This window comes from Phodopus roborovskii, unplaced genomic scaffold (genome assembly GCF_943737965.1).
Source record: "Phodopus roborovskii unplaced genomic scaffold, PHOROB, whole genome shotgun sequence".
In the NCBI taxonomy this organism is placed as follows: domain Eukaryota; kingdom Metazoa; phylum Chordata; class Mammalia; order Rodentia; family Cricetidae; genus Phodopus; species Phodopus roborovskii.
Genome location: NW_026126511.1, coordinates 56,774,349 through 56,800,765, shown reverse-complemented (window position 1 = coordinate 56,800,765; position 26,417 = coordinate 56,774,349). Strand labels below are relative to the sequence as shown.

General features: G+C 49.0%; 2 protein-coding genes across 2 annotated transcripts; both read right to left on the bottom strand.

The window, feature by feature from the left end:
* Positions 1–32: 32 nt before the first annotated feature.
* Adcy4 (adenylate cyclase 4) lies at positions 33–15,436 on the bottom strand. Its single transcript, XM_051195641.1, has 25 exons — positions 15,251–15,436; positions 13,663–13,860; positions 13,417–13,578; positions 12,525–12,674; positions 11,720–11,868; positions 11,533–11,644; positions 10,783–10,910; positions 10,496–10,654; positions 10,150–10,282; positions 9,798–9,971; positions 6,839–6,873; positions 6,623–6,709; positions 6,382–6,451; positions 5,846–5,943; positions 5,059–5,143; positions 4,843–4,980; positions 4,162–4,272; positions 3,749–3,933; positions 3,461–3,545; positions 2,946–3,104; positions 2,054–2,200; positions 1,677–1,784; positions 1,462–1,576; positions 830–954; positions 33–746 (listed from the first exon to the last, which is right to left on the bottom strand). Exons 1-25 carry the CDS (start codon positions 15,407–15,409, stop codon positions 600–602), a joined length of 3,219 nt encoding a protein of 1,072 aa, XP_051051598.1. The 5' UTR covers positions 15,410–15,436; the 3' UTR covers positions 33–599.
* A 1,283-nt stretch (positions 15,437–16,719) lies between these two features.
* On the bottom strand, positions 16,720–20,546 carry Ripk3 (receptor interacting serine/threonine kinase 3). The gene is made up of 10 exons (XM_051195640.1): positions 20,338–20,546; positions 19,952–20,095; positions 19,528–19,837; positions 18,963–19,108; positions 18,795–18,841; positions 18,433–18,600; positions 18,259–18,326; positions 17,701–18,036; positions 17,537–17,597; positions 16,720–17,094 (listed from the first exon to the last, which is right to left on the bottom strand). The coding sequence occupies exons 1-10, from the start codon at positions 20,355–20,357 to the stop codon at positions 16,961–16,963; spliced, it is 1,434 nt and encodes a 477-aa protein (XP_051051597.1). The 5' UTR covers positions 20,358–20,546; the 3' UTR covers positions 16,720–16,960.
* Positions 20,547–26,417: the final 5,871 nt, after the last annotated feature.

Here is a 26,417-nt window from a genome sequence, read left to right as displayed (position 1 = left end):
AGGTTAAGCCTGTGATTGAGGTGCAGACTGAGGGGCACTGGGAAGTGTTTATTGGTCCTAGAGAGGTACCACTCTGGTGGGATCCCTCTCAACAGTTCTTTAGTTCCCTGTGGTTTACAGGTTTGGAAGGATCACATGGGCAGATATAGTCCTACACTCCTAATTCTGGCCTTATTGTTTCAGAATCATGACTCAGGGGACCTTCTGAGAAAATCAGTTCTTGTGAAGTGTCTTCCCAGAAGTCCGTGGTAAATGTCCTTGATGGCATAAACCTAACATCCTCTCAAGAGAGTCCTGGGGATGGTTTTCCTTCTCTCCATCTCCCAGGGAAGTCTCACTGGGGACTCTGGCATCAGATCCCATCTTCAGAATTCTGTGCATCAGTACCTTCCATTCCCCAGAAGCCACCTTCCCCGGGGCCCCCACACTACACAAGATGTCCCAGAGTGAGAGGCCTAGAAACACAGCTCTGGAAGAAACTGCCATTGAGGAGCAAGGAGGTGATTTCCAGCTACACCAGCAGCTTCTGATCCATGGGCTGATTCAGATGCCCCGTAGACATTTTATTGAAGATCTCAGAGGAGGGGTTGTTGAGGTGCCTAGGGGGCTGAGGGAGATCCAGTTCTTGTCAGGTCTGTGTTCAGGAAGTAGGTACAAAGTTGCCCTTTGCCTTTGACCTTGATGACACCCCGGCTGTAGCATGTATAACCCAGGGATTGCAGGGCTCTAGCTGTCTCCTCAGTCACCTGCAATTGGAGTAGGGGGTAAGGGAATGTAGGGCAGCCTTATCCGTGTTTCCTCCCCAATGCCTCCAACATAGCTCTCTCACTTGGATCTTGCCAAGAACCCCTGTACTCTCCATGCGGCTGGCCACATTCACTGTGTTCCCCCAGATGTCATATTGTGGCTTTTGTGCCCCAATCACTCCTGCTACGACTGGTCCGTGGTTCAACCCTGGAAAGAAATGTGGTAATGAGGGACTTTGATGGGGGCAGGCTTTGAAGAAGGAGATTAAGGGAGATGGAAGGCCAGGTGTTTTTTTTGTTTTTGTTTTGTTTGTTGTTGTTGGTTTTTTTTTTTAATTTTTAATTTTTTTTTTGAAATAAGGTTTCTCTGTGTCCTGCCTGTCCTGGAACTTATTCTGTAGTCCAGGCTGGCCTTGAACTCACAGACATCCACTGGTCTCTGCCTCCTGAGTGCTGGGATTAAAGGTTCATGCCACCACCACCACCACCACCACCCAGCCTGGTCAGGTGGTTTTATAAGACACTCTTCAGGGTTGGAGAACTAGGAAAGGCAAGGGTGAATCTCGTAGCTCTTAGACTAGCAGCTTTATGCTTCAGCCAAGAGTGTAAATCTATGGGGGGGCGGGCGGGCAGGGATGAGCTGGAGAGCAGCTAATGAAGGTCTTAGAGAGGGCAGAGGAGGTACCACATTGTCCCAACAAAGGAGGCCCCTCACCCACACGCAGGCGGAAGTTGTTGAATGAGTGCTTGTTGATGATATCCAGCTTAGACCCCAGGGCCACTGCAAATTCTACCATGGTGCCCAGATGGCTGCAGCTTCGATCAGCATCCTAGTCCACATACCACGATGGGCACAGAAATGAGTCGAGCTCATGAAGAAGCCCACCAATGGAAGCCCCTAGGAGAGGTGACAGGAAAGGGTCGCTGTACCTGCTGCGTGTCCTGTCCTGAGGTGGCATTCAAGCCCGTGGCTGCCATGTAGGTGCTGCCAATAGTTTTGATCTTCTCTACTCCACTGAACTTTGGCTTGGAGAGCAGCTGTAGAGAGAGGAGGCTATGTTTCCTTTCTCTACTGCTTTCACCTTCTCCAAAAAGCCTGCCCTGGCCTTTGGAGGCTAAAGGACCAGGCTGGAGGTGGTGGTGAGAAGGAGATAGTTGGTGATGTGCAACCAAGGGATAGAGCTCAGGAGACAGGGAGGGCTGGAGATGATGGGGAGTAGGTGTGGCCGAATGGTCAGGAGAGCAAAGTGGAAGGAAAAGGTGATGGGAGAACCCAGGGTTCAGGACACAGGGCTTGGAGTTGCAACCTCATCAAAATCAGCAATTATCTCATTGAGCAGCCGCAGACACTCCAGTCCTTCATGGTTGATGTTAGATTCAGAGTAGAACTCTTTAAAGTCTGGGACAGATGCAAAGAGGACACAAACACATTCGTAGGACTGGTGGTAGAGGTCCTGTGAACAGGAGGAGGGGTGATGCTTAGCTACTGGGCCAGCAGCTTCATGCCTCACTCAAGGGAGTAAGTTTGAAGAGGCATGAGCCAGGGAATAGCTCCTGCATGACTCAGGGTATGAAGAGGAGGTAGCAAAATGACCCGATTTACTTTTGGAATTAATTTTTCTGAATTAAGTTTATTGACGTGTGTGTGTGTGTGTGTGTGTGTGTGTGTGTGTGTGTGTGTGTACACATGTCACAGCATGTGTGTGGAGCTCAGCGGACAACTTTCAGGAGTTAGTACTCTCCTTCCACTTTTATGTGTGTTCCAGATTGTGAGTCATTCTTTACCCCTGAGCCCCAGATAACTGAATTTTCATTTTAATTAATTAAAATTTGTTTGACTGGATACATATAGCTAAGAGCTACCATATTGAATATTGTAGACCTAGAGGGATGGGTGACGCTCTTCAGACAATTCCCATTGCATTTTGACTAGGGCTTCTGAAAGGTGTGATGCGGCCATGACTTGCAAAGATGCTCCCCCCACTTCTCCTGGCCATGGGCCTCCTCCATAGTAGGCAAGATTTACCACTGGGATATTAGTTCAGAAGATGTTCCTTCTAAACAAAAGCTTAAAGCATAGATTTTTGTGGCCACCAAGGACTACCTAACCTATTGTTTGGGGATCCCAGAAAGGATGGGGTATGCCCAACCTCAATCCCAGTGGCATCTGCGCCTCTGGAACGTGGGGTTGGGAGTTACCTCATTGCGTCGGTTCTGGCCGATGAACTGGGGGGCCACATGTGCGGGGAGCACATTTTCCAGGAGGAGCCGAGTTAGATTCTCCATTGTCTCAGTCTCCTCTCGCTCCTGCCTCAGCTTCTTCTTCCACAGGAAGTCCAGGCGGCAGTAATACTCATTCTAGGGTGATAGAACAATGTCCCCAATACACCCATCCAGCTTAGAAATAAGATTTAAGGTACAACTGTCCTGGAGAGAGATGGCTTTTAAGATCTGTTTCAAATTAGGTTCTGTGGATGGAGCAGCACACATTTTTCATAATTATGGTTTTTCTTAGATATGGGAGAGAGGAGTGATGGTGAGAACCTGAGGGATTTGGAGACTGAAGAAGTAAGAAATAGAGTTGGAACACTCTCTTGAAAGTTTCCAATGGGCCCATTACTTGGACTCAGCCCTGGACAGACAAGTTACCAATATGGGGACCCAGCCTCAGCCATTCCCAGGGGGGCCCTGGAGAACCTAGCTGAGAGAGGCACCTGCCGAGCCAGGACAAGGAGCGTGAAGAAGAAGATGAAGAAGTAGATGGCTCCCATCAGTTTGGGTTCCTTCAGCACCCCTGGCCTGAGAGATCAAAATCAAGATTGTTCTTTGCTCTGCCCCCTCCTGATCCCATCCTGCCTGCTCCCAGTGCCCAAGGAGCCCCCAAGACCCACTCCCATTGCCTTGGGGGGTGGTTGAGTCTGTAAGGCAAAGACACTCTGCTGAGTCCTGTCTTAGTCACAACCCCGAGGGCTTGAGCAGGTGTGTCCTGTGATTGTACTTACCTGGAGTCCAAAGGGCTTCCATAGAGGTGGGCAATGAGGCAGTCAGATAGCCAGGCGTGGGAGTGCAGAAAAAAGGAACAAGATGCCACCAGCCACAGCAGGAGCAGCAGTAGTTTCAGTTCAAAGCTCATGTGCAGAAAAACGGAACAGGAGAGGAAACCCAGCACGCAGCAATGCATGGAGTACTGTTGGGGCGGGCAAAGTGGTCAGAAGTATCCCCTAGACAGTAGTACTGGGACAATGCCTACAGTTTCTTGTTCCTCCAGGGCAGTGGGCATATCGTGATGACATTCATGAAAACAGACACTAGATATGACTAATGTCTTGGGTGGAGTGTTCTTTAGCTTAGGAGTTGGCGGATTGATGAGAAAGAGTATGGGAAAGGAGACCTAGGGCTGTACAGAAACACTCACTGGGATACTGATGAGAGGCAGGGATCCTGGCAGCTCCCAGGAAGTGTTGAAAGCTGCAGAAGATGCATTGGAAGCCAGGAAAAGGCAGTCTGATGACACTGGCAAGAAGAGCTACAGAAGGAGATGGACTGAGGGTAGGTAAACTTGGGTCCAAGGGGTTGCACCTGAGCTAGGGATGGGTTAAAGCCAGACCCCTATAAAGGACATATTCTGCTACTTCTGATTAGTGAGAGGGCTTCAGATGGGACCTTACTGGCATGAGAAATGCCATGAATACTAGTATGCCATCAAACCAGTATCAGCTCTTGCCAACTGCTTAGCCTCTCTAAGCCACCTCCCTACCTCCCTTCTCTTCCTCTCTCTCTCCCTCCCTCCCTGCCTCCCTCTCTCATTTGGTTGGGGGATGATCCCTATTGAATTCTAGGAACAATTATAATTTCTGTAAATTGCAGCCAAGTAAGCTAAGAATGACGTATGCCTATAAAGAAAAACTATAGGAAGGGCATTCAGCAAAGTGTTAACAATGATTATGCTTGGAGAGTAGGACACACACACACCATGCCTCCCAGCATCCTTCGGTCTGTCCTCAGCGGTTACTCTAGATCCAGGGATTCCCTTTCAACCTGACAGGTCCAGTATGCCCTGATGATGGTAGACAGAACTCCCGCCCCTTGTCCTCACCAGGCTGGCGATGGCCATAGTGAACACCAGGAAGATAGTGACAGTGCCCAGGGCTACTCGAAGTCCTGGCCGTGTAGTCACCAGGACAGACAGTGCAGGCAGCCAGCGCAACACTTTGGGACCTTTCTGGATGCACTTCTGTGGAAGGAGGGCAGGTGTCATGGCTGTGGGGCTGGGCTCCAGCTTGTCACTCCCTCTCTTCCCAGACCTCTTTACCGTCAGGTGCTCTGAGAAGCAGATGAAGAGGAGGAGAAGGAAGAGGAGGAAGGTGATGCTGTAGGTGGTGGCCAGAGCTGGGGGCCTACAAGAAGACAAGAGAGAGGCTTTGAAGTGCCGGACTAAGCTCTGGTGTGAGGGGCTGTGCCTGCCATCTGGTTGGGAGACCAGTAGTGGGAGGGGAGTAGTCTTGGGGGTCCAGAGTGGCTGCTGGTGGGTTCTAAGGAAGGGCGTGATGTTCTGATGCTCTGGGAACAGTCTAGTGTTCCAGAGAAACAGGAACTGATAAAGGTGGGTCAACACTGAAGGGAGCAGAGGATTCACGAGAGTGGCCAGGGCTGAATCAGTCAGCCTCCGAGTGTTGAATGAGGCCTTACTCTTCAGAGTGGTGGCCTAGGTTTGAGAGCCTATATTATAGCTCAGCCATTAGCTGTGAGAATTGGGCTTGTTGATTAGCACACATTGTCTTTCATGGGGACATGGTTATTGTTCAAAGGTATAGGTGACTGACAGTGGTCTGGATGTACAAGTTTTTCAGTGCTAAGGATGGGACCTAGGGCCTCATGAAATGGATGCTGCTCTGTGTTCTCTGCCACTCAGTTGTAACCCCAGCCCCAGGATGCGCATTAAGATGAGGACTGTGATTATCTCCAGAGGATGTGGGTGAGTGTCTGAAATTCAGGGGAAGGTGCTAACAGAAGAAAAGTGTGGGTCAAGGGTCAGGAAGGGCAAAGAGCTCTCCACAGGAGAGGAGAGCCAGCGCTGCTGTTTCCGGGTGTGATCTCACCTGTTTGTCACCAGCATTTGGATAGTGAAGTTGGACAGAAAAACCAGGAAGGTGCAGGCTGCATAGTATTTGAAGGCGGGGAGTGCAGAGAGCCGGTACTAGAGGCAAAGCGGGTAGATGGAGATAAGGTATCGGTATTGGCCATGGCCAGGAAGGTATCAACCCCAGGTAAGAGGTGGGTTCCCAGCCTTACTCTCCACCTCTAGTTAATTTATGTAGCCCCCTCATTCTATCTACCCAAATAACTCAGCCTACAGATGACATTTCTTGTCATGTAAACTGGGTTGGCCTCAGATACACTATGTAGTCCAGGATGACCTTGAACTCCTGACCCTTCTACCTTCATTTCCCAAGTGCTAGGATTACGGACATGTACCACAATACCTGGCACTTTTCTAAGAGAGGCACAATCCCCCCATCCTAGAGTCCAAAACCATGCAGGCCCAGGAAACACAGGTGGGGATAGAAGTCCTAAGCCTTCCTAGGGGCAGGGGCCGGGCTGGGAGATTTTCGGTGCCTCTGCTCTCCATCCCCACCTGCTTCTCCATCTCCTTCTTTCTGAAGTACAGTGTCAGGAGGTTGAAGTCTTTCGACTGCTTCCACTGTCTGGTGTGAGGCAGGAGGATGGGGGAGGCCAGGGCAGAGCAGGTGGAGGCGGTCGTGAGGGTCTTTCTCTAGGACAGCTCCCCACTCACCTCCAGGCCCTCAGGGCAGAACCCACCCTTCTCCACCACACAACCTCAGGGCCTCCAGCCCTCAGCCCTTTGTTTTCCATACTTCTGAGAGTTGAGTTGCTCGATGACCTGGAAGAACTTGGCATCCCCGGTGTCCAGTTCATCATCTAGTCCCCGTGGGGTGCGACTCCTGCACAGTGAGTGACAGCCAAGCTTGTTACCACAAAGGTTCTCAAAAGTGCCCAGAGGAAGGAAGCAGAGCAGTTCCCTAGGGTGGATTCATCCAGTGTGCCCACTGTCAAAGATGAGGTCCCCTCACCGGTCTAGGCTCCATTGGGGGCTGAAGGCCTTTTCCTGTTGAGAGAGCACATGATAAAGTTATGGTGCATTCCCCCTTCATGAAGACAGACTCTAAACATGATCAAATTTTCTGCATATGTCCTTGACCGTATGCACTTGATCTGGTTGTTTCTTTTGCTTCTAATGGCCTCCATCCCACCTTGTACCAAATCCTACTTACCCAGGAAGGATCATTTCAAACTCTATTTCCCCCTAACTCTAGGGACTTCCAGCTTCTTTAAAGTCGTTGCTTCCTCTTGGAGGATATCACTCAACTGGGCAATCCTTTATCTTCGCTATATTTGGATGGCTGCTAGTTCTGTGTCTCCTAAAAACTGTATATTCTCTCTGAGAGATGGCTCAGAGGTTAAGAGCACTGTCTTCTCTTTTAGAGGTTCTGAGTTCAATTCCCAGCAACAATGTGGTGGCTCACCACCATCTATAACGGGATCTGTTGTCCTCTTCTGATGCCCTTTTCTGGCACAAAATTGTATGTGCAGATAGAACATTAATATACATTAAATAAATAAATCTTTAAAAAAAGGACTGCACATTCTAAAGGCAGGGACCTTTCCATTGCTCTTGAATACTAAAATATTCATTGGGTAGAACTGAAGTGACTATGCAGAAAATGTTGACCCCTTTTTGACCTTTTGTGAGGTCAGCTACGCTGAGCTGAGAGAGAGTTGGTCAAGGGAGATAACAAGGTATGGAGAAGAAAGAAAAGGAAGGGATTCAGTTTGATTGTAGTCATATAATCATTCTTTTCTTCACCAAAGGCACATTTGCTTATACAATATAGGCAAAGTTATAAAAGAGCAATTACTGAGGGACAAAGTGACGTTCTCAGACCAGTACAAGAGTATTAACTATCCTTTCCTATCCTCCTTGGTTCGTTTGATGGAAACGGCTACAAATCAAAACTGGGCACCCAGGGGAAGAAGGGGGAAATGAGACACTGAGGGGGAGGATGGGGCTTAGGTATGCATATATGTCCAGGGTTAGCTTTTGTTAACCTAATTACTCCCTTATGTCTGAAGTTACATGAAAGCAGGAAAAAATACCTACCCATTTCTGTCTTTCCAAGAATTATTCTAGTGGCTGTCACAGAAAGCATTAAAAAAAAAAAAAAAAAAAAAAAAAAAAAAAGAGGGATAAGTGGGTGTGTCAGCACCCAGGAGGCTGAGATGGGAAGATCACTTCCAGTTGGGCTATATAGTGAGGCCTTGTCTCAAACAAAACAGTGACAGGATCAATGTATGGATGGAGCATTTCAGCACAAACACTCTTTACCACTTCTAGGTTCCACAATATTAAGAGTAACTACATGTGGGGCTGGAGAGATGCCCCAGAGGTTAAGAGCACTAGCTGCTCTTCCAGAGGTTCTGAGTTCAGTTCCCAGAAACCACATGGAAGGAGGCTCACAACCTTGGTGCCTTCTTCTGGTATACAGACATAAATGCAGGCAGAACACTGTATACATAGTGAATAAATCTTAAAAAAAAATAATAGGCAGATGCTTGCCTAGAATACATACAGCCCTAGGTTTGATACCCAGGATCACATAAAACTAGGTGTAGTGGACCATATCTGTAATCTCTGTACTTGGAAGGTAGAGGTCAGAAACACCCTTGGATATATATACTGAGTTCAAAGCCAGCTTAAGACACATGAGATACGGAGGGAGGGAGAGAGAGAGAGAGAGAGAATGTCATTTTGGGAATTACTAATATTTGACTGAGTTTCTGGGTCTCCAGGGACCAATTTCTGGGCTGATGAGGCACTGCTCCAACCAAGAGATACCCTTAAGCAAGCTGTGCTTGTCTCGATATGCTGACACTTAGCCATCACAGTAACACTCTGGTGGGCCTTTCTGTTGCAAGAGTTACACCCAAGGTTGTCTCATGGTCTTTGGGCTTGTGACAAACTCCAGGAAGCACTCCTTTTGCACCATGGAGGCCTTATTTTGCAATAGGGTTGCGCTCTTGGATTCTTACTTTCTCTTCCTCCTACTCATTTAACCCCTGTGACCTCTTCTTTTACTAGACTGACATTTGGAATCCTTCCTAGAGTTCCCGCTGCCAGTGCCCCCTCCTACTCACTGACTACTGATGTTTAGGTAGTTTTTGCTGGATTGAAAAGGAAGGACAGAAGATGTAACACAAATGTCTCTGAAGATGGCTAAAAAATCCAACCAGGTGTGTTCTAATACTGTTCAGTCAGAAGGGTGGCTGGAGTGTGGAGCAGATTTGGGAAAGATAGATGGTAGGGAGAGTAGGCTGAAACACATGCCTTTAGGAACATGGCCTGGTCCCCGTACTGAGCACCAACCCTGAAGCACTTGGTAGGAGAGACTCAAGAGCCTTCAGGTCAGGTGGATCACAGGTCACCTCTAAATCTTACATATAGTTCCGCCAGCAACAGGTCCTGCCCTAGCTTCACCCAGATAATCTGTAAGCTCCCTGCTTCCCCTCTGCTACAGCCTGGTCTGCTCCAGATGTCTTTCTCCTTCACAGCCACGAACAATTTGCCCTGTCACTTCACTGTATGCATGTCTGAGTGCTGGAGAGAAGAGGCAAATCCCAGCTTGACCACATGAAGTATGAAACTGTAGTAACGGTCCTTGACAGGGGCATTTGCTGATGGGATGGGTGTGCTGAGTCAGGAGGAAGTGGGGTTACTACTTCCTTTGGATGGCAGGGGAAGGGAGGGTTGAGGTGCAGTGGGCATGGTGCTAAGGGGATCTTTCATTATCTCTGAGGTGAGCTGGAAAGGAGGGCAAGAAAAGATCTGAACCACTGATTAGGGCAACCAGGCAGTTCAGGGCTGTTGCACATTACCAAGTGACTCATTGGGTGGGGGGAAGGGAGGCTGGGAGCTTCAGAACAGTGGAGGCTGCATCTCCCCAAGCATGGGGGTTATAATGAGGATGTACATACCGGGAGTGGAGTGGAGGTTGATACAGGACTGTCCATGTGGCTTAAGTGGGCAAACGGTTTGGCTGCACCCCAAGACTCCAGGTAACGAGTCATCAGTAATGATGGACGCATCTTGTGCCCCTCCAAAGAAGACAGTAACCCTGTAGCAGTGCCCTTCTCATCTTCCTCCTCAGCCTGGGACATGTGAAGTCTGAGAGTAAAAATGAGGCATTTCCCCACTCTCCCACACCGCGTCTAAGCTTGACCAACAACACAACATAGCGACTCAATTTCTGGCATAGAAGGAAAGACTGGTTTTCTGACTAGGTGGTTTGCTTGGTCTAGTCTGTGGGGTCCAAGCCGGGCTTTTTACCCGGGGATCGATGACCAGGTATGTAGGTTCGCCTAGCTCCCGAAGGTATGTGTCTCGGTGTTCCATGTCTGCGTTCTCCACAGCATAGGTCCCTGCCAACAGGGCCAGAGTAGCCCCTGTGATGTGCACGCGTCTGGAAGGAGGGAGCAGTGGAGGTCAGAAGAGAAGGCCTCTAAACCTTTAATTTCTTTCAAAGACCATTCCCAGAGCTGACTTTAAGAAGGCCCCATGTTACAGGGAGAGCCTCCCAACACCCCAGAATCTCCCTGAACTTGTCTTAGGGACTGCAGCATGTGGGAGATTCAACTGGCCCTTTGCTGTAGCTGCCCCAGGCTCTACGTCTTACCCTGGCACACCGCCAGCTTCCATGTGGTTGGCCAATGTGACATCATGGGACCAGACATCATACTGCCACTTCTGTAGCCCGATGACTCCACAGAGCACGCTGCCCGAGTGCACACCCACACGCATGTTGATGTCCACACCAGTGGCTACCCGAAGTTTCCTGAGCCGAGTGTAGGACAAGCTGAGTCCTGCCATTCTCCTACTCTCCTCACAGAGCACTCTGCTGCCCTGCCTCCCACACTCCTGCCAGCATCCGTTTCTCTGACTTCCTCACACACCCAAACTGACCTGATGGCCCGGCACATGTCCAGTCCCATGCGCACGCAGTTGACGGCGTGGTCTGGCAGTGAGAGTGGCAGCCCGGAGACACAGTAGTAACAGTCCCCCAGGATCTTGATCCGCATGCATTCGTGCTCCTGGGAGTAGGTGTGTGGGTGTGTGGAGGAACCTGGTTAGAGGCCAGAGGGGTAGGAGGGAGTCGGGAAAGGTGGGGAGCAACTATGATGTTCCTGAAGAACTTCTGAGGCTGGGGATGGCCGGGGAAGGTCTATGGCCACCCTGGAAATGGGGCTGATTGAGTTCTCCCTTGCAATGTCTGTATCAGAGGGAATAATCAAGGGCTGGAATGTCTGTGGTTCTCCCTACTGTTGGTATACACAGGGCACATTCATATCAGCCCATGATAATAGTGGGAGGATTGAGGGCAGACCCCCAGCTAGGATGTATCCATCTCGTCTGATTAGGTGCTAAGCTGAGTTGTTGAAAGTGGAAATTTCTCCCAGTAGGGCCTTCTGGAAGTCTCTATACATATTTGGAGGCATTATGCTTGGGATGTCTGTAAAGACATGGAGAGGTCTCTTGGGGATGGTGACAATTTCCTGAGTGGGATCGTTTGTGAGCGGTTCCTACTTCTATTATAGTATCTGGGAGCTTGCCCTGTAATGTAAGACTTCTTGGAAGAGGGGTGCTTTCCTTGCAAAAGGCTCACCAGCATGTGGTGTTTGAGGGCCCCTGGATGGGGAGGGAAACCCCTCTGACCTTGGCAATCTGGTCGAACTTGCCAAAGAGCTCATTGAGCATGAGCACCAGCTCTTTAGGGGAACACTCGCTGGCCAGCCGCGTGAAGCCCACGATGTCAGCATACAGCACACTACACAGGGGGACCGTGTTTATGAGGCCGGGGCTGCAGCCCAGGGTCCCTCCCCTCCAGCTTCTTTTCTCCTACCTGACTCCTTGGTGTCTCTTGACATACAGGCTGTGAAAGTTGTTCGTGTTCTCTGGCCGTGATCCCTGCCCAGCCTGCAGCCGTGCCATGATCTCCGCTTTCATCTCTCGGGCCAGGTAGGCAGGAAGGATGGACAAAAGGAGGTGCTCCTGGAGAAAGTCCCTCTGATAACACCCCTCCCAGCTTCCTGGGCCCTATCACCAAGAGCCTGAGCTTTCCAAATTACTCAGACTCCTGCACATTGCCGGTATCAACACCAAAATGGAAATCTTCCTTTAATAACTCTCATTATCATTATCATCATTTGTTATTATTATTATTATTATTTTGAGATGGTATCATACTTTGGAGCCCTGGCTGGCCTGAAACTCACTAAACCAGGGTGGCCTCAAACTCACAGGTATATGTTTGCTTTTCCCTCCTAAAAGCAGGCATTAAAGGTGTATACCGTCATAGCTGACTAAGCTTTAATTTTATTATTATCTCATGATGCATGTGTATTTGGGCACAGTGTGTGTGAGGATGTCAGGGGCCGGCTTTGTGGGGACAGTTGTCTCCATCTACCTTTACTTAGGCTCCAGGAATTGAACTCATGGCTTCAGGTTTATGCAGCTCAGCTATCTAACTGGACTTCAATTTGAAACTAGCAACCATCTTCCAGGGGTGGGTGTTAGTCACATGTTATATAAAATAGGAAATGCTTGAGAAAGGCAAAGAGATCACCCAAACCCACTCCACATGAAGGTGTTAAAAAGCCGTTCTTTCTGAGCTGCTGTCCCCCTCCTGCCTCTTAGGTCTCACTGACCTGATGCTTTTTCTCAGTGTCCAACCTCCGGCGTGAGTGAAGAGAGCTGAGAGCCTCTCTGAAGGTGGCACGCAATGCTCGCTCCATCAAGGCCTTGTGGTATGCTCCCACCACATTCCCACAGAGAAACAACACCGCATTTGCTGCCAACTGTGGGTGAAGGCCAGGCTTGAAAAGTACACCTGGGGGGGGGCATGGGGGAAGGAGGGGCGGACCAGGAGAGTCTATCTGTGGAGTTCGAGTTGGTTCTAAGAACAGAATAAGGAAAGCCTGGCTCTACAGATAGCGATCTAAGTATCTCTAGACAATTGGTGCTATACTATGACATCCATGGGGGAGAACTGGTCCTTTTCCTCTTCTACGCTCTCTGCTATAGACTCTTGGCTGTTGGGCTAACCTGGCTACTTAGGTCTAGATGTCTTGCATGTATATTTCTTCTCCAAGAACATTATTCCACCACATTGACCTCCTGAGCCCATTCCATCTGCAAGAAACTACTGAAGTTCTAATCACATTTTCCACTTTTTACTTCTGTACCTGTGGGAAAATCATGGCTGATTTCCCCATGGCTATAGAGCCCTCTTCTGGTAAAGGCAGGCATGGTGCACTGATGTTTCAGCCCCAAAAGGTCACTATAGAGCTTTATCTGTTAGCTCTGGCACTCAGGCTTGAGCCCTGCCTTGGAGACCCAGATCAGGAAACCTACAGAATTTTTATCAAGCAACTGAGCCAGCTGTGGAATATTACCTGCACTTTTGCTTTTTTGAGACATGGTTTCTCTGTGTAACAATCCTGGCTGTCCTGAAACTCGCTTTGTAGACCAGACTGCCTCTGCCTTCCAAGTGCTGGATTAAAGGCATAGGGCACCATTCGGTTACTATTGCATTTTTACCTGTGGTAGCAGATTCCTCTGTGAGTCAGGCTGCCACCCAAGGTACAGTCCAAGGACCAGCAGATGCGAGAGTGATGATGTGAGGCCTGCAACAGCAGCATCCCGCATGCCCAGGGGCAACATGGAGTACACAGTGAAGATGATGAAGAGGAAAAATGACACCTGGAAAAGGGTGTGGGACCCTGAAGCCTGGGATTCACTGCACAGGGCCTGGATCCCCAGGCCCCTGACTGTGACTCTCCTCACCTGGTCCCAGGCGCTCACCACACCCCCAGTGAACAGGAATCCATGGCCTAGAGCCAGCAGTGCAGCCCATATGAGGCCAGAAAGAGGCCGTGTCCAGCGCTGCAGTCGCTGCTCTCGGGAAGCCAGCCCCAACAGCAGAGAGAAGCCACCCAAAGCACACAGCACCATTGTCAGGAAGCTTGGGTCTGAGGTCAGCTCCTGTGGAGAAAGCATGCATGAAGGAAGACTAGGATGAGATGCTTTGGAGTTTTCTCAAGGTGAGAGGGAGCAAGTTAGATAGACGCCCTTCAGATCAGTTCTGTAAAGTGTCTTAAACACATGCACAAAAAGAAAGTGGGGCCGGTGAGATGGCACAGTGGGTAAGGGGGCTTGCCACCAAACCCCATGGTCTGGTTTGGTTCCCAGAGTCCACGTGGTGAGAGAAGAAAACTCACTCTTTTGAGTTGTCTTTTGACCTCCACATGTGTGCACTCAAGTATACACACACAGACACACAACACACTTACACTCACACATACTCATATACACACACCTAAATAAAGAACCAGCACGGCTTGCCTTTTCACTTTAGATGGAACCTAAAAAGTAGCTGAAACCCTACTGGTTTTATCCATGAAGTTCAGCAGCCTCACATGGTTCAACCTAATGTCTCTCACCCTCTTTCTGAATCAGTTTGTTCTTTCAGTTTTGAGGCAGGGTCTCATGTCACCTGGACAGGCCTCCAACTCACTATCTCCCAGACTTGCCTGGCTGTTCCCATAGTTCCTATCTGTTGAAGGGGGACTGTAGCACATGCTTGGGATTCAGAGTGAATGTCACTCAAAGGGCTAGTTTGCTTAGGAGAGTCCTCTCTCCTGAAGCCATGGCGCTAAACTCCACAAATGTTTAGTCAGGCAGCCCAAGTTTCTGTACCTCCTTGCCACCCAAGCACTGAGCTCTGAATACCTGCCTTTCCTCTAGCCTGGAAGTCCAATTGCTATCCCTACCCTTTATTCCCACTTGTCCTGGACTTGGGGTAGAGAAGGATTAGCAGGTTCAGGCATTTTTCCCACATTGCCTCCAAAGAATAAAAGGAAAACCGGGAGCAGCGTATTTCCAGATTTGGAATTGAAGACCCCTTCCTGCCCAACATGAAAGTTAATTTTTTTTGGGGGGGGGGGCTAACGAAGAGCAGCTAAACCACAGTGCTGAAAACCGCCTTTTGGAAGTCGGTGGGCACAGCTAACAGCTTCATTCCCAAAACTGGAGAGAAAAAGTCAGGAAATGAATTCCCCTAGGGACTTGAGTAGTTTCCTCTCTGGAAAACTGGAAAATCCGGTGTTGGATTTACCGTAGAACCAGAAGAATGGTGAGATGCATCCGGGACTCACTCACCTCCCAGTACAGAGTCAGGGAACAAGCCCAGAGGGAAGAGGGTTTTGTCACATGTGCCCAGAGTCACAGCATTTCACAGCGAGGTTTAATGCTTCTTTTCCGTTTCCCAACAAAGACATTATTAACTAAAAGACCCCTCAAATCCCAGCCCTTCAAATGTCCCCAGCCCAAGGCGGCCCCTGCCTAGGAAGGCTCCCGACCTAGTCCATCTCACCCTGCCGCTGGCCCAGGCGACGGCTGGCAGTGCCACGAGCGTGCAGAGCACGATGACCAGAAGCAGTAGTAGCAGTGGGTACTGTTGGCTCAGGCTGTAGTAGGTCTCATAGAAGAGATCTTCGCTGGGGGGCGGCCGGGGGCTGAAGAGGCGGGCCATGGTCTTCCCCGCCCCAGCCTAGAGCCCCTGCTCTGGGGACCGCAGGGCACTCAGTTAATAAGCCCGCCCTCCGCCCGCCCGCCCATATCACTGCGTTTTTCTGCCTTTCTTGAAGCCACTCCGACCCCAGCCCCCAAGCTTTCCAAAGCAATAGGATTCCCTTCCAGGTGCTCTCTCAGAGGTCTCTCAGCTGGATGTGACAGGACTTCTCCATCCTTCCCACAAAGCACACTGTGGGAGTGCCCTAGCAAAAGTCTCACCGGAGCCCCCAGAGTCTCCCTCCACCCATCAACTCACTGCTTTGTGTTAAGCTCCTGAAGCTCTCTCAGCAAAGCTAGGCCCCGGACCCGGACCCCGGAGAAGGAGCCTGGGTAGGCAGGCTGCTACTCACCCTCTGGGCTTTGCTAGTGGCTCAGGGCGGCAGGCGACTGGCGACTGGCGACTGGCGACTGGCGCTTCCCTCTTGGCGCCGAGGCCCCCTCCCACTTCCCCACCGTACAGTCCAGCCCCTTCCCGTGCTGAGCCGGACTCCCCTGGATGCCTCCCACGCTCCGATTGTGTTTTCTCACCACTACCTTCACTCTGTCTTCAATGAAGAGCACGTGGGCTGTGGAGAAACACTAGGTACTGGAGAGGGCTAAGAGATCAAGATAAAGAGACAATATTTGGGAACGAGGAGGCTGCTGGGAGTACTGTCCTGGTACCGGCTGGGGTGTGGGTGAGGACAGAGGTGGCATTTCCCTTCCACTTTTGATCCCTTAAGTGTGGCCAAGTGTGAACTGTCCAAACTGCAGCCCTCTGCAGCCCCTTGGGTTGGTGCTCCTCTTTGTTGGACATAGTTATCAGTTCTTGGGTACAGAGAATCAAAGATGCTCTCCTGCCTAGAAAGCAAGGTGCATCAAGTCTGGGCAGCGGGAGTAGGATGGCCTAGAGAGCCCGGGACACCTTTGATTTTCCAGAGACCCTCCTATACCAGGGCCCTAAAGCCCAGCGCTCAAAATCAAGGAGAAAAGGGGAGTGGCGAGGCTGTAACTTCTGTCCTATCACTTCAGGCTTAGGGTGGCTTCGGTCCTGAGTGCTGAAGGAAGCGCTCCACCCTGAGATTGGAGCACCAGAGAGCCAAGGCTCTGTAATTCCTTCCTGCCACCGGCTGGGCCCTGACCTTATATGCCAAGAGGTTGCCTATAAAACTAGTCCCCAGAGCCCTTCTTCCTGCTTTGGCCTGATGGTAGCACCCCCCCCCCCCACTCCCCCGTGGCCAGCTCCTGGTTGTCTGTCCTTCTCCCTGGTTTGACACCTCAGACTCTCTGTAGTTAACATATTGTATTTATTGACTTTTGGGAGAGAGGTCAAAAGTCAATTTGGGTGTAGGCTTAAATGCTCGCAAAGAACTTTGTGGGCTGCAGGAAGAGGCGATGATTGTCTTAGCCATTCCAGCTTGCTTACAAAGTGCTTTATTTTCCACTATAATTGTGCTGTTGCCTAAACAGTGCTGGGTGCTCCAGACTTCAGGCTCTTGCAGGTGTCCCCTGAGATTTACTTGTGGAGGGGCTACCAGCCCCTGCCCCTGCCACACTGTGTTGGGCCTTTCTTGGGCAAAGCAGTTCTTGGTTGGGCTGTCAAGTAGTTGTAGTTTCCAATCTGCACTGCCGAACAGTTGTTGAGGGTCACAGATGGCAATGGCCCTTTAAGAGAAAAGAAGGTGGTGGTGGGAGGGTTCAGTGGTTAGGAAGAGGAGTTTCCCCAGCACTTTGGGGAGAGGGTCAGCAGCACCTTGTATTCACCCTGGGGAGTGCATATGCAGGGTCTTAGCCTGCCAGTGACTGTGAGCTGTGCCTCTGCAGTTAGTCTTGTAGAAGGAATCATGCTGCTGTGTGGGTCTCTGATGGAGGACCCTCTGGACTGCCTTAGCAGACCCTGGAGCAGGCATATCCAGGTTTTGTTGTGTGGCCTCAGTGGTATTCTCTCCTTCTGGGTGTCAAGGTCATCATGTATTAAATGAGGTTGGGTTAGGTGGTCTCTAGTCCTTTCTTCCCCCTTCAACGTAACTCTATATATTGGTGTTGAGGATGAAGGTGATGGGAAAGTTGAGCAAAGGGAGAGCAATAGAGGGTGAAGAACCGGTACCTGCTGCTGGATTTGGCCCTGGGGTCCAGGAGGACCAATGGGTGTCATGTCTTCCATCTCCCTGCAAAGAGCACAGCGTTTTCAGGCTTTCTACTCAAGAGGCTACTTCAACCCTAAGTTTTCTTTGGTAAGGGGGCTATACTCTACTCTTGCCAGTGACTCACCTGATTCCTTTGTGGGTTAGGACCTGGAGTCTCAGCAGAGTTTGGGCTGGGTGTTGGGCCTCTGAAGGGTGGCATTTGAGGAATTCCAGCCACTGGATCTGAAGATGTCACTGCTGATGTGGCATGGCCAGTGGGTTCTTCCTGTGTTCTTCCCCTCTCAGTAAGGTGTACACCCTTTTCAGGGACTGGACTGAGGGACCCCTTCAGTTGCAGATGGTTCAGCATTTCAGAAATTGTGCTTTCCCCAGGGCCATCCATTTCTGTACCTCTAGGGCCTGGCTCTAGGACAGACAACTTTCTGTTGCTGTTTCTGCGCTGAGATAGATATTGCTTTACCTGCACAGACAGGAATTGGGGAGCCAGAGTAAGCCCCAGGGAATATCTTCTTGATCTCTAATCTGTTACCTGGAGGGAGACTCAGAGATAGGTTGGGGTGAGCAAGAATGATGACCAAGGATTAAAAAACAATGGGCAGTGAAGATACATTGGATGGTCAAGGGAGCCACATGTGCCATCCCTCAATAGCGCCTGGGTGGAAAGGTGGCTTTGGGAACTTACCTCAGAGACAGCAGCATCTATTTTGTCCTGTACCAGGATGTAGGTATCATTGGTTTTTGGTCGGCAATCTGAAAGACAACCGAGTGAGATGTATGAGAGCAGAGCTTTTCTTGAGTGAAGCTTACTGCTGAAGACTCAAGCCTTTCTTAGTTGCTAGAGAAACAGCCAACTCACCCTGGAAGGATGGCCTGTCCTTGGGCTCAGAACTCCAGCAACGCATCATTAACTCCTTCAGTACTTCCAAGCCAGGAGTCTCAGGGCCGGCTGAGGGCAGCTCTGTCAAAGGAGGCCGATTCTGCCTTTCACAGACTGCATCCTGAACTAGTGATGTCTGGTCTACCACTGGATTAGGGGAGAGTGATAACAAAAGGAATTCATGGCATGAGGAAACATATGGACAGAAACAGGGTGTCATCCAAGGAAGAGGCCAGGGAGAAGAGGGTAGCTGAGTAGGTAAGGTTGAAAGGGAGAGCTCAGGGTTTTAGGTGCTTTTGGGCACGTGGGGTAAGAGTCTCAGAATCCATCTAGAGTCTTACACTCAGCTTCTCTTCCAGCCAGCACCGACCACACGAGGATCCCAAAGCTGTACAGACACAAGATGGAGGCTTAGCTGGCCCCTGGCAAGGTCACTTTCTCACATCACATCCTTTAGAAGGGCCCAAATAAGAGCAGAAATTTGGGATGTTTTGGAGTGGATAGCTTACCTGTAGACGTCACTGGCTGGGGAAGCTTTCCGGTTGACATTAACCAATAGCTCTGGGGCCAAGTAAGCTAGGGTACCCCCTGGATCCCTGGACCCTGACCCTGACTGTGACCCTCCCTGAAATGTGGACAGGCCAAAATCTGCTAGCTGTAAAGGAAAGGAAGAGGGAGGTATTAGATGAAGGGGGCCAGATAATTCTCCAGAATCTTCCCTCTGTCTCCTCCAGAAGATGCAGCCTCAGCTTTTTGAAGGTGGTATATGGAGGGTGAAGGAAATGTAGAGTCAATAAGACCTCTGGTAGGAGATCTAAGTTGCCCATGGGCAGGGCTGGTTCTAAGTATATCAGAGTTTCTGGGATAAGTCAGCCTGGATCCATGGGGGGGGGGGTGCGGGACTTTGTGGAATAGGCCTGTGGAACTGACCCAGGTGGGTAAAGGAGGGCCTCTGTCACCTGGTATGGCTAAAGATAAAATTCCTGGTTAACCTGCGTAGTCTTGTATTCAGAGAGACAGACTGAGGGTATTCAACATGGTCCCAAGCTTGCACTGGGGTGTAGATGGGCTGACCTTGGCATGGAGCTCTGAGTCCAGCAGGACATTGGAGGGCTTGAGGTCCCGGTGCAGGAGCACTGGGTTCAAGCTGTGCAGGTAACACATCCCCAGTACCACCTCCTGTAGCAGGCGACAGAGGAGCGGCCAGGGCCGAGGGCACGCGGGCTGCAGCAGCCCTGCGAGGGAGCCATTCTCCATGAATCCTGTCACCAGAGCCGGCCCAGACACATAGTCCCACTCGAGGTTCTCGGTGACCCCCAGCAGGAGCAGCACGTGTTGGTTACGCAGATTCGCCATAGCTTTCACCTCCCTGGATATCACCTCCCTACACTCGGAAAGGGAACCACAGTTGGGTCAGACCCTCGAAGACCTCCTCCTCCTCCTCGCCTGCCCCTTCAGGCTCCTGGATTAGATCCTGCCTACAGCTGGGGTCACTCACGAGTTCACGATCTTGACTGCAACATCGTGGCCCCATGTTCTGTGTTGTGCACGGAACACTGTACCGAACCCTCCTTTGCCCACGAACTTCGGGTTCTTCAATTCTTCACAGCACACGAGAGAGGCCGCCGAGGCACTAACGGGCCTGAGAGAAGGTTCTCGTCCAGTAGGGGGCCCACCTCCACATTAGCGCATCTCTGCCACCCAAGCTCCGCGACTGCGCGTGGGCAGCGTGTCAGTCCCCCACCCCCACCCCGCTGCCCACCCGGGCCGGCTTTGTCCCCTGTCTCAGCAAAACAAAGGCGCTCCCCCCACCCCGAGTGTGTCCCAGGGTATCCTGGGTGGGTGTGCCGGAGACTGAGGATCCATGGCTCCCTCCGCACTCACCATAACTTGGCAGAAGACATCAGGAGCTTCCCGGAGTTATGTGCACAGAAAGAGCGGGAAGGACGTCTATGGCCGGCTCGGGATTTGGGCTGAGATGAAGACAGGACCCGCAAACGGAGTGATCTTAATAGATCACTCCAGGCAGGGAGGTCCAGGTCCCGAATTCCGCTTCCCAGGTCGTTCCCCTACTTTGAATGAGTGACTGAACAACTTCCTTCATAAAAGGCAAAGGGCGGGCACTTTTGCGGTCCTGCCCTCGGGGTGGGGCAAATGAAAACTTGGGGCTGTTCATTCCCATGCACCTGCTTGAACTGCTTACACTTAGGAGCTTAGGAGTAACTGGGCACTGAGTGTGCTCCTCAGAACAGTTTGTAACCACAGTGGGCTGAGGGGAGGGAGGATGGAGATTTTATGGTCTTACAGACTCAACTCTCCAGAATCATGGGTAGTGCTTCTATTCTAATAAGGCGTGCCTTGGGCCAGGTACACATAACAGCTTGGCTTCTTTAATCTTGGATCAACCTTATCTACCTTTCTATAGATAATGAAACCCAAGCATTTACAATTTATGAAAATAGCTCAGAACCTGGTTCTACTCCATCAAGTTAGCCCATATTTATTTAAAAAAAATTTTTTTTTGAGATAGGGTCTCTTTATGTAGCCCTGGTTGGTCTAGAACTTGTTATATAGACCAGGCTGATCTCGATTTACAAAGGGCCATCGCCTTTGCCTCTAGAGTAAGTGTTGGAATTAAAGGTGTGTGCCACCATGCTTGGCCCATTTGTTTATTTTAAACATTTCTTTATGTTGTGCAAGTCCATGTATGTGGGGGTTCATGTAATGGTGTGTGTATGGTGGTCAGAGGATAACCTTGGGTGTTTGGCCTCATCTTCCACCTTGTTTGAGATAGGTTTTCTGCTGTTTTCCCAATGCTAGCTAGCCTGTGAATGTCCCAGCATTTTTCTGTCTCTGCCTTTCATCTTACTGTAAGAACACTGGGATATCAGACATGGGCTACTGTCCCCAAGTTTCACTTGAGTTGTGGGATTTGAATTCAGGTCCTCATGCTTGCATGATTAGAGCTTTACCCACTAAGGTGTCCTCCCTGCCCTGTCCCCAAGCTCAAGATAGCTTATTCTTTTGCAAATGCCTCTGGGCTATATAAACCTGTCTGTGGTGCAGGTGGCTGGGGAAGGTGTGATGCAGGCAGCATAGCACTCTGAATCCCTGCTCATGTCATTATTAAAAGCTCTTCTTGCTGAGGCAAGCCCTTGACATTGGTAGGGACTTGTCTGCTCTGTGAACTGCTCTGTGGAGCTGAAAGGCTCAAGATCTAACCCAGGGCACTGCAATCAGGCGAGGTGTGCTGGTCCTGCCTTAGAGCTACTGCCATTGTGGTGTCCATTGTGCAACTATGACCGACTTTCCATTCTTTCCCTTACAGGCATCTCCTGCATGTAAATGTTCCTATTCATGTTCTTGACAAGCATATACTCTGGATGAAGGCTTTTCAAGACTCTGGATTGTCAGAACATTGGGTAACAGGAATGATGGTGCACATTTTTAATCCCAACATTCAGGAGGCAGAAGCAGTGAGACCTCTAGGACCAGCCTGATTTATATAAGGAGTTCCAGGCCAGCTAAGGCTACATAATGAAATCTTGTCTCAAAATAAATAAGTAAAAAAGAATTTTAGGTAGGGGCTGGAGAGATGGCCCAACAGTTAAGAGTAGTAGTTGCTCCTCCAAGAGAACCAAGGCTTGATTCTTAGTACCCACATGGTGGCACAAACTGTATTTAGCTCCAGATCCAGAGGATATGACATCCTCATCTATCATCTGTGAGCACCAGGCGTGCATGTGCTCACAGACATACATGCAGACAAAACACTCATATACATAATATTAAATTTAAAAAAGAATTTAAAGCAGACAAAAGATGCCTGTGTTTTATCATTCCATGGCATGATTGTGGCTAGAGGCTGAAAAAAACTGTATGGTTAGGACTACCATTCAGTCTTTTTCAGGAGGATCTAATCCCAAGCTAATACCTTGGGACAATTTTATAGTTATTCCCCATTCCTTTCTCCCACGCCCCATTAACCACCACCTTTCCCCCTCTGTGTGTAAATCTGAACACTTCAGGTACCTCATAAAAGAGGAACAATATGCCATCTATCCTTGCATGACTGGATTACCTCATTCAGCATATTATCTTCAAGGTTCATTATGTTATGGGATGTTTATGAATTTTATTAAGGTTAAATAGTATCAGTAAAGGCTGAAAATATTCTGGCATGCTATATACTACACCTTCATATTTATTCATCCATTCTGGACATTTGGCCAGTTTTCTCCTTTTGGACATTGTGAATGATGGCACTATGAACGTTATTGTACAATACTATTTGAACCCCTGCTTCTAGTTCTTTCAGGCATATGCCAAGAAGTAGAAACACTCGTGGCAGATGCTGTTTGGAATGAGAGAGCCACCCCTCTCATCAACATGGGTTTGGCAAGATGCTCACTGGCTTGGGTTGAATACACTGGAAAACTTCCTCTCCTTGCTACATCTCAGAATTTCTGAAATCTCTTAGTTTGCATCTGTCAGGAATTTCTTAGTCTGTTGGAGATGAAGTTTGTTTTCACTATTCTCAAAGTGTCATCTTTTCACTCCCTGAAAAAATAGATTTGCAGGATATATGTTTACATTTTTACATTTCTAGTGTGAGTCCAAGTTTATGTATGCTAATTGTCCTTGTTCCTTACTCTAAACTTTTCCAAAGCCTTGCTTGTCTCTGCTGCATTAAAAGGAGACTCTTTCAGGGGACCAATTTGTTCAGCAGGGTTCTCCCTTTAATCCAGCTCTGCAATTTTACTAGTTACACAAGTTTTTGGCTGATATCCCCTCTCCATCCCCCCAATCTATCTGGGAATTAAATTTTTTTTGGTGTTCTTTTTTATTTTTTAATATCCTCTAGTGATGAATGGTAATAACAGAAACAATGTGAATGTACTTTGTGAATATTTTAAATTCTTGAAATGATGAATGTTATGCTACACATGTTTTACAAGTAAAAAGGATCTGATAAAGATAAATTTTAATGTATCAGAAAGGAGATTCAGGGCCTGGGGAATGCAGCTCAGGTAGTGGAATGCTGATTTATCATGCTGTGAGTTCTGAGTTAGTGTGAACCTGTAATCCCATGATCACTGCACTCTAGAGATGGTGGGAGGAGGGTCAGAAGTTTAAGGTTATATTTAGTTAAATAGTGAGTTTAAAGGCTACACGAGACCTTTCCTCAAAAAAAGGGCATATGATGACATTAATAAATATTTAATTATTTGTATTAATAAGCTGTGTGTTGATGTTAAATTTTACTGGAGGGAGACAAGCATGGTGGCACATACCTTTAATCTCAGCACTCTAGGGCCATAGGCAAGAGGATCTCTCCTGTCTCAAATAAAAGAAAAAAGGAAGGAGAGAAAAGAAAAGAAAGCCAGGCAGGGGTGGCGCATGCCTTTAATCCCAGCACTTGGGAGGCGGATCTTGTGAGTTCAAGGCCAGCCTGACTTACAAAATGAGTTCAGGACAGCCAGGACTGTAACATGTGCTTATAATCACAACACTTTGCGGGTCCAGGCAGGAAGATGAGAAATTCAAGGTGGTCTTCTTGATAACTTCTAAATTCGAGGTTAGCCCGAGCTATAGAGAGACAGCCTGTCCCAAAAATAGAACATAGAAGAAAAGAAATAATAAAAGAAAAGAAGTGTGTATAAACCTGTTTAGAAAAATATCTGCGCCAGACAGTGGTGGCACATACCTTTAATCCCAGCACTCGGGAGGCAGAGGCAGGCGGGTCTCTGTGAGTTTGAGGCCAGCCTGGTCTACAGAGTGAGTTCCAGGACAGGTTCCAAAGCTATAGAGAAAACCTGTCTAGAAAAACAAACAAACAAATGAAATCTGAATGGGAGATAGATATGTTAGCCTGTAAGAAGGAACCAGACGGAAGCCATTTTGAATAGAACTTTCATCTTGAATAGGGGTCAAATAAAGTTTAAGTTCTCTGGACCGCCTCAGGTAACAGTGACAACCTGGTTGGCAGTGTGAGGCTGGAATGGTGGGCAAGCCGACCCATCTCACCTGAGTGAACCAACCATTGAGAACAAGGTAAGTGTACCACAGAACAAATGTTCCCAGTGTAGACAAAAGTGAGTGGCAGGTTTCAGCACTAAAATGTAAGGGAGTATGAGTGTTACAACTCTGGAGCAGCAAAGGTGTCCTGACTTATCGGGAAGCCAGGTTACCTAGAGCTGCAATAAGACAGCTCCGCCCTGGAGAGAAAGGTGTCTTGACTTTTCCTGAAGCCAGGCTACCTGAAGTTGGGGTGTGGTAGGGGATGGTCTCCCCACAGGAGATAGCTATCCTGCTCCTCCCCTAGCAAGCCTTTTCCAGCTAAGCTCTGCTCTGTTCCCCTAAGTAAATGTCCTCTTCTGCTCTTCTTGGCTACAATCTGCTGAAGGTGAACCTGTGTAGAAAAGTAGAGATCTCCTACAGTGTGCTGAAAGGAACTGGTGTAGAAATGTAGCAATCTCCTCCAGCTCTGGTGAAAAGTTGTTACCTCTCTGCCACAGCCTTCTCTGTCTCCTAACGTCCCTGCAAGTTCTTTTGTTCTCCACCAAGGATGAAGATCTTATTTGGGAAGGAGGCATCCAGGAGAGTGGCTGCCTCTGTCAGGGTAGGAAAGGACCTCCAGCAACTGAACAGGCAGAGGAGCTTATATAGGGCTTTTTAGGGGTGGTGTTTTCCCAAGGAGAAGTTTTTCTGCTCAGGATTGGTTAGTTTTCTGCTCAGGGATTGGGTAGTTTAGTGGATCAGGGGCAGAGATGCCTCTGATTTCAGGGCCAAATTGTTTCTTTCACTGCTCCTTTTTAGCCTTTTGTCTCTAATTTTAGGTCAGGGTTTCAAATCCTGAGTGTGTTTCTTTCACAGGCTCTGGGTTCAGAGTCGGGGTGTTGAGGGACTGGTTGGTTTTCCTGCTCAGGGATTGATTAGTTTGTGTTTCAGTTGCTCAGGACACACACACACACACACACACACACACACACACACACACACACACACACACACACACACACACACACACACACGGCTCTGGTGTCAGGGCCAGGGTTGCTTTCTTTGACTGGACTTTTACCCTATACCTAGGAAAGTCCCTACCCCTGAATCCTGATTGGTGGAAGATGGAACAGGAACTTGGCACAGATGTTTGTGTGTTTCTGCTTAAGTACTTGCTGAGATGAATGTTTGTGGACACAGCCAGTCCCGACTCTGTCCTGCTGTCCGTTTGATAAAGATCTTTCTTTGCCTGGGCTCTTGTGTCTTTCTGTTGTTTTGGATTTTTTTTTTTTTTTTTTTTTGGACAACAAGCCCAGCACTAGGGAGGCTGAGGAAGGCTAGCCTTGTATATGTGGTAAGATTCAGTCTCAAACAAACAAACAAACAGACAAACAAAACTGAATGATCAAGTAGAAATATATTCAGAGGAGTTGTTCCTAGATGGGGGTATAGAGGTGGCTAACATACGGTTTTTATTTTCTTGTATTTTGTAGTTTGTTGTTTGTTTTTGAGACAGGGTTTCTATACATACCCCTGGTTGTTCTGGAACTCTGTGTAGACGAGGCTGGCTCAGAGATCCACCTGCCTCTGCCTCCTGAGTGCTGGGATTAAAGGTGTGCGCCACCTCCCTGCTTGCTCGTTTGCTCGCTCGCTCACTACCTCCCTCCCTTCAAGATTAATTTAGAAGAGGCTAGAAGAAAGTACCAGATTCCAATTGGATTACAGGCTGTTGTGAGCCACCCAACTTGGTTATTGGAAATCAAACTCTGACCCTCTGGAAAAGCAGCAAGTGCTCTTGACTACTGAGTCACCTCCCCAGGCCCCTCCATTCTTATTTACATCTTCCTTTTCTAATTTTTTCTGAAAGGAATCTATGGAGTGTGCACAGTGATACTGAATTGTAGCCTCCGGTTTTCCCCTGGGACACTGTCCAGAGATGAAGCAGCTTCCCTCTCCTCTCT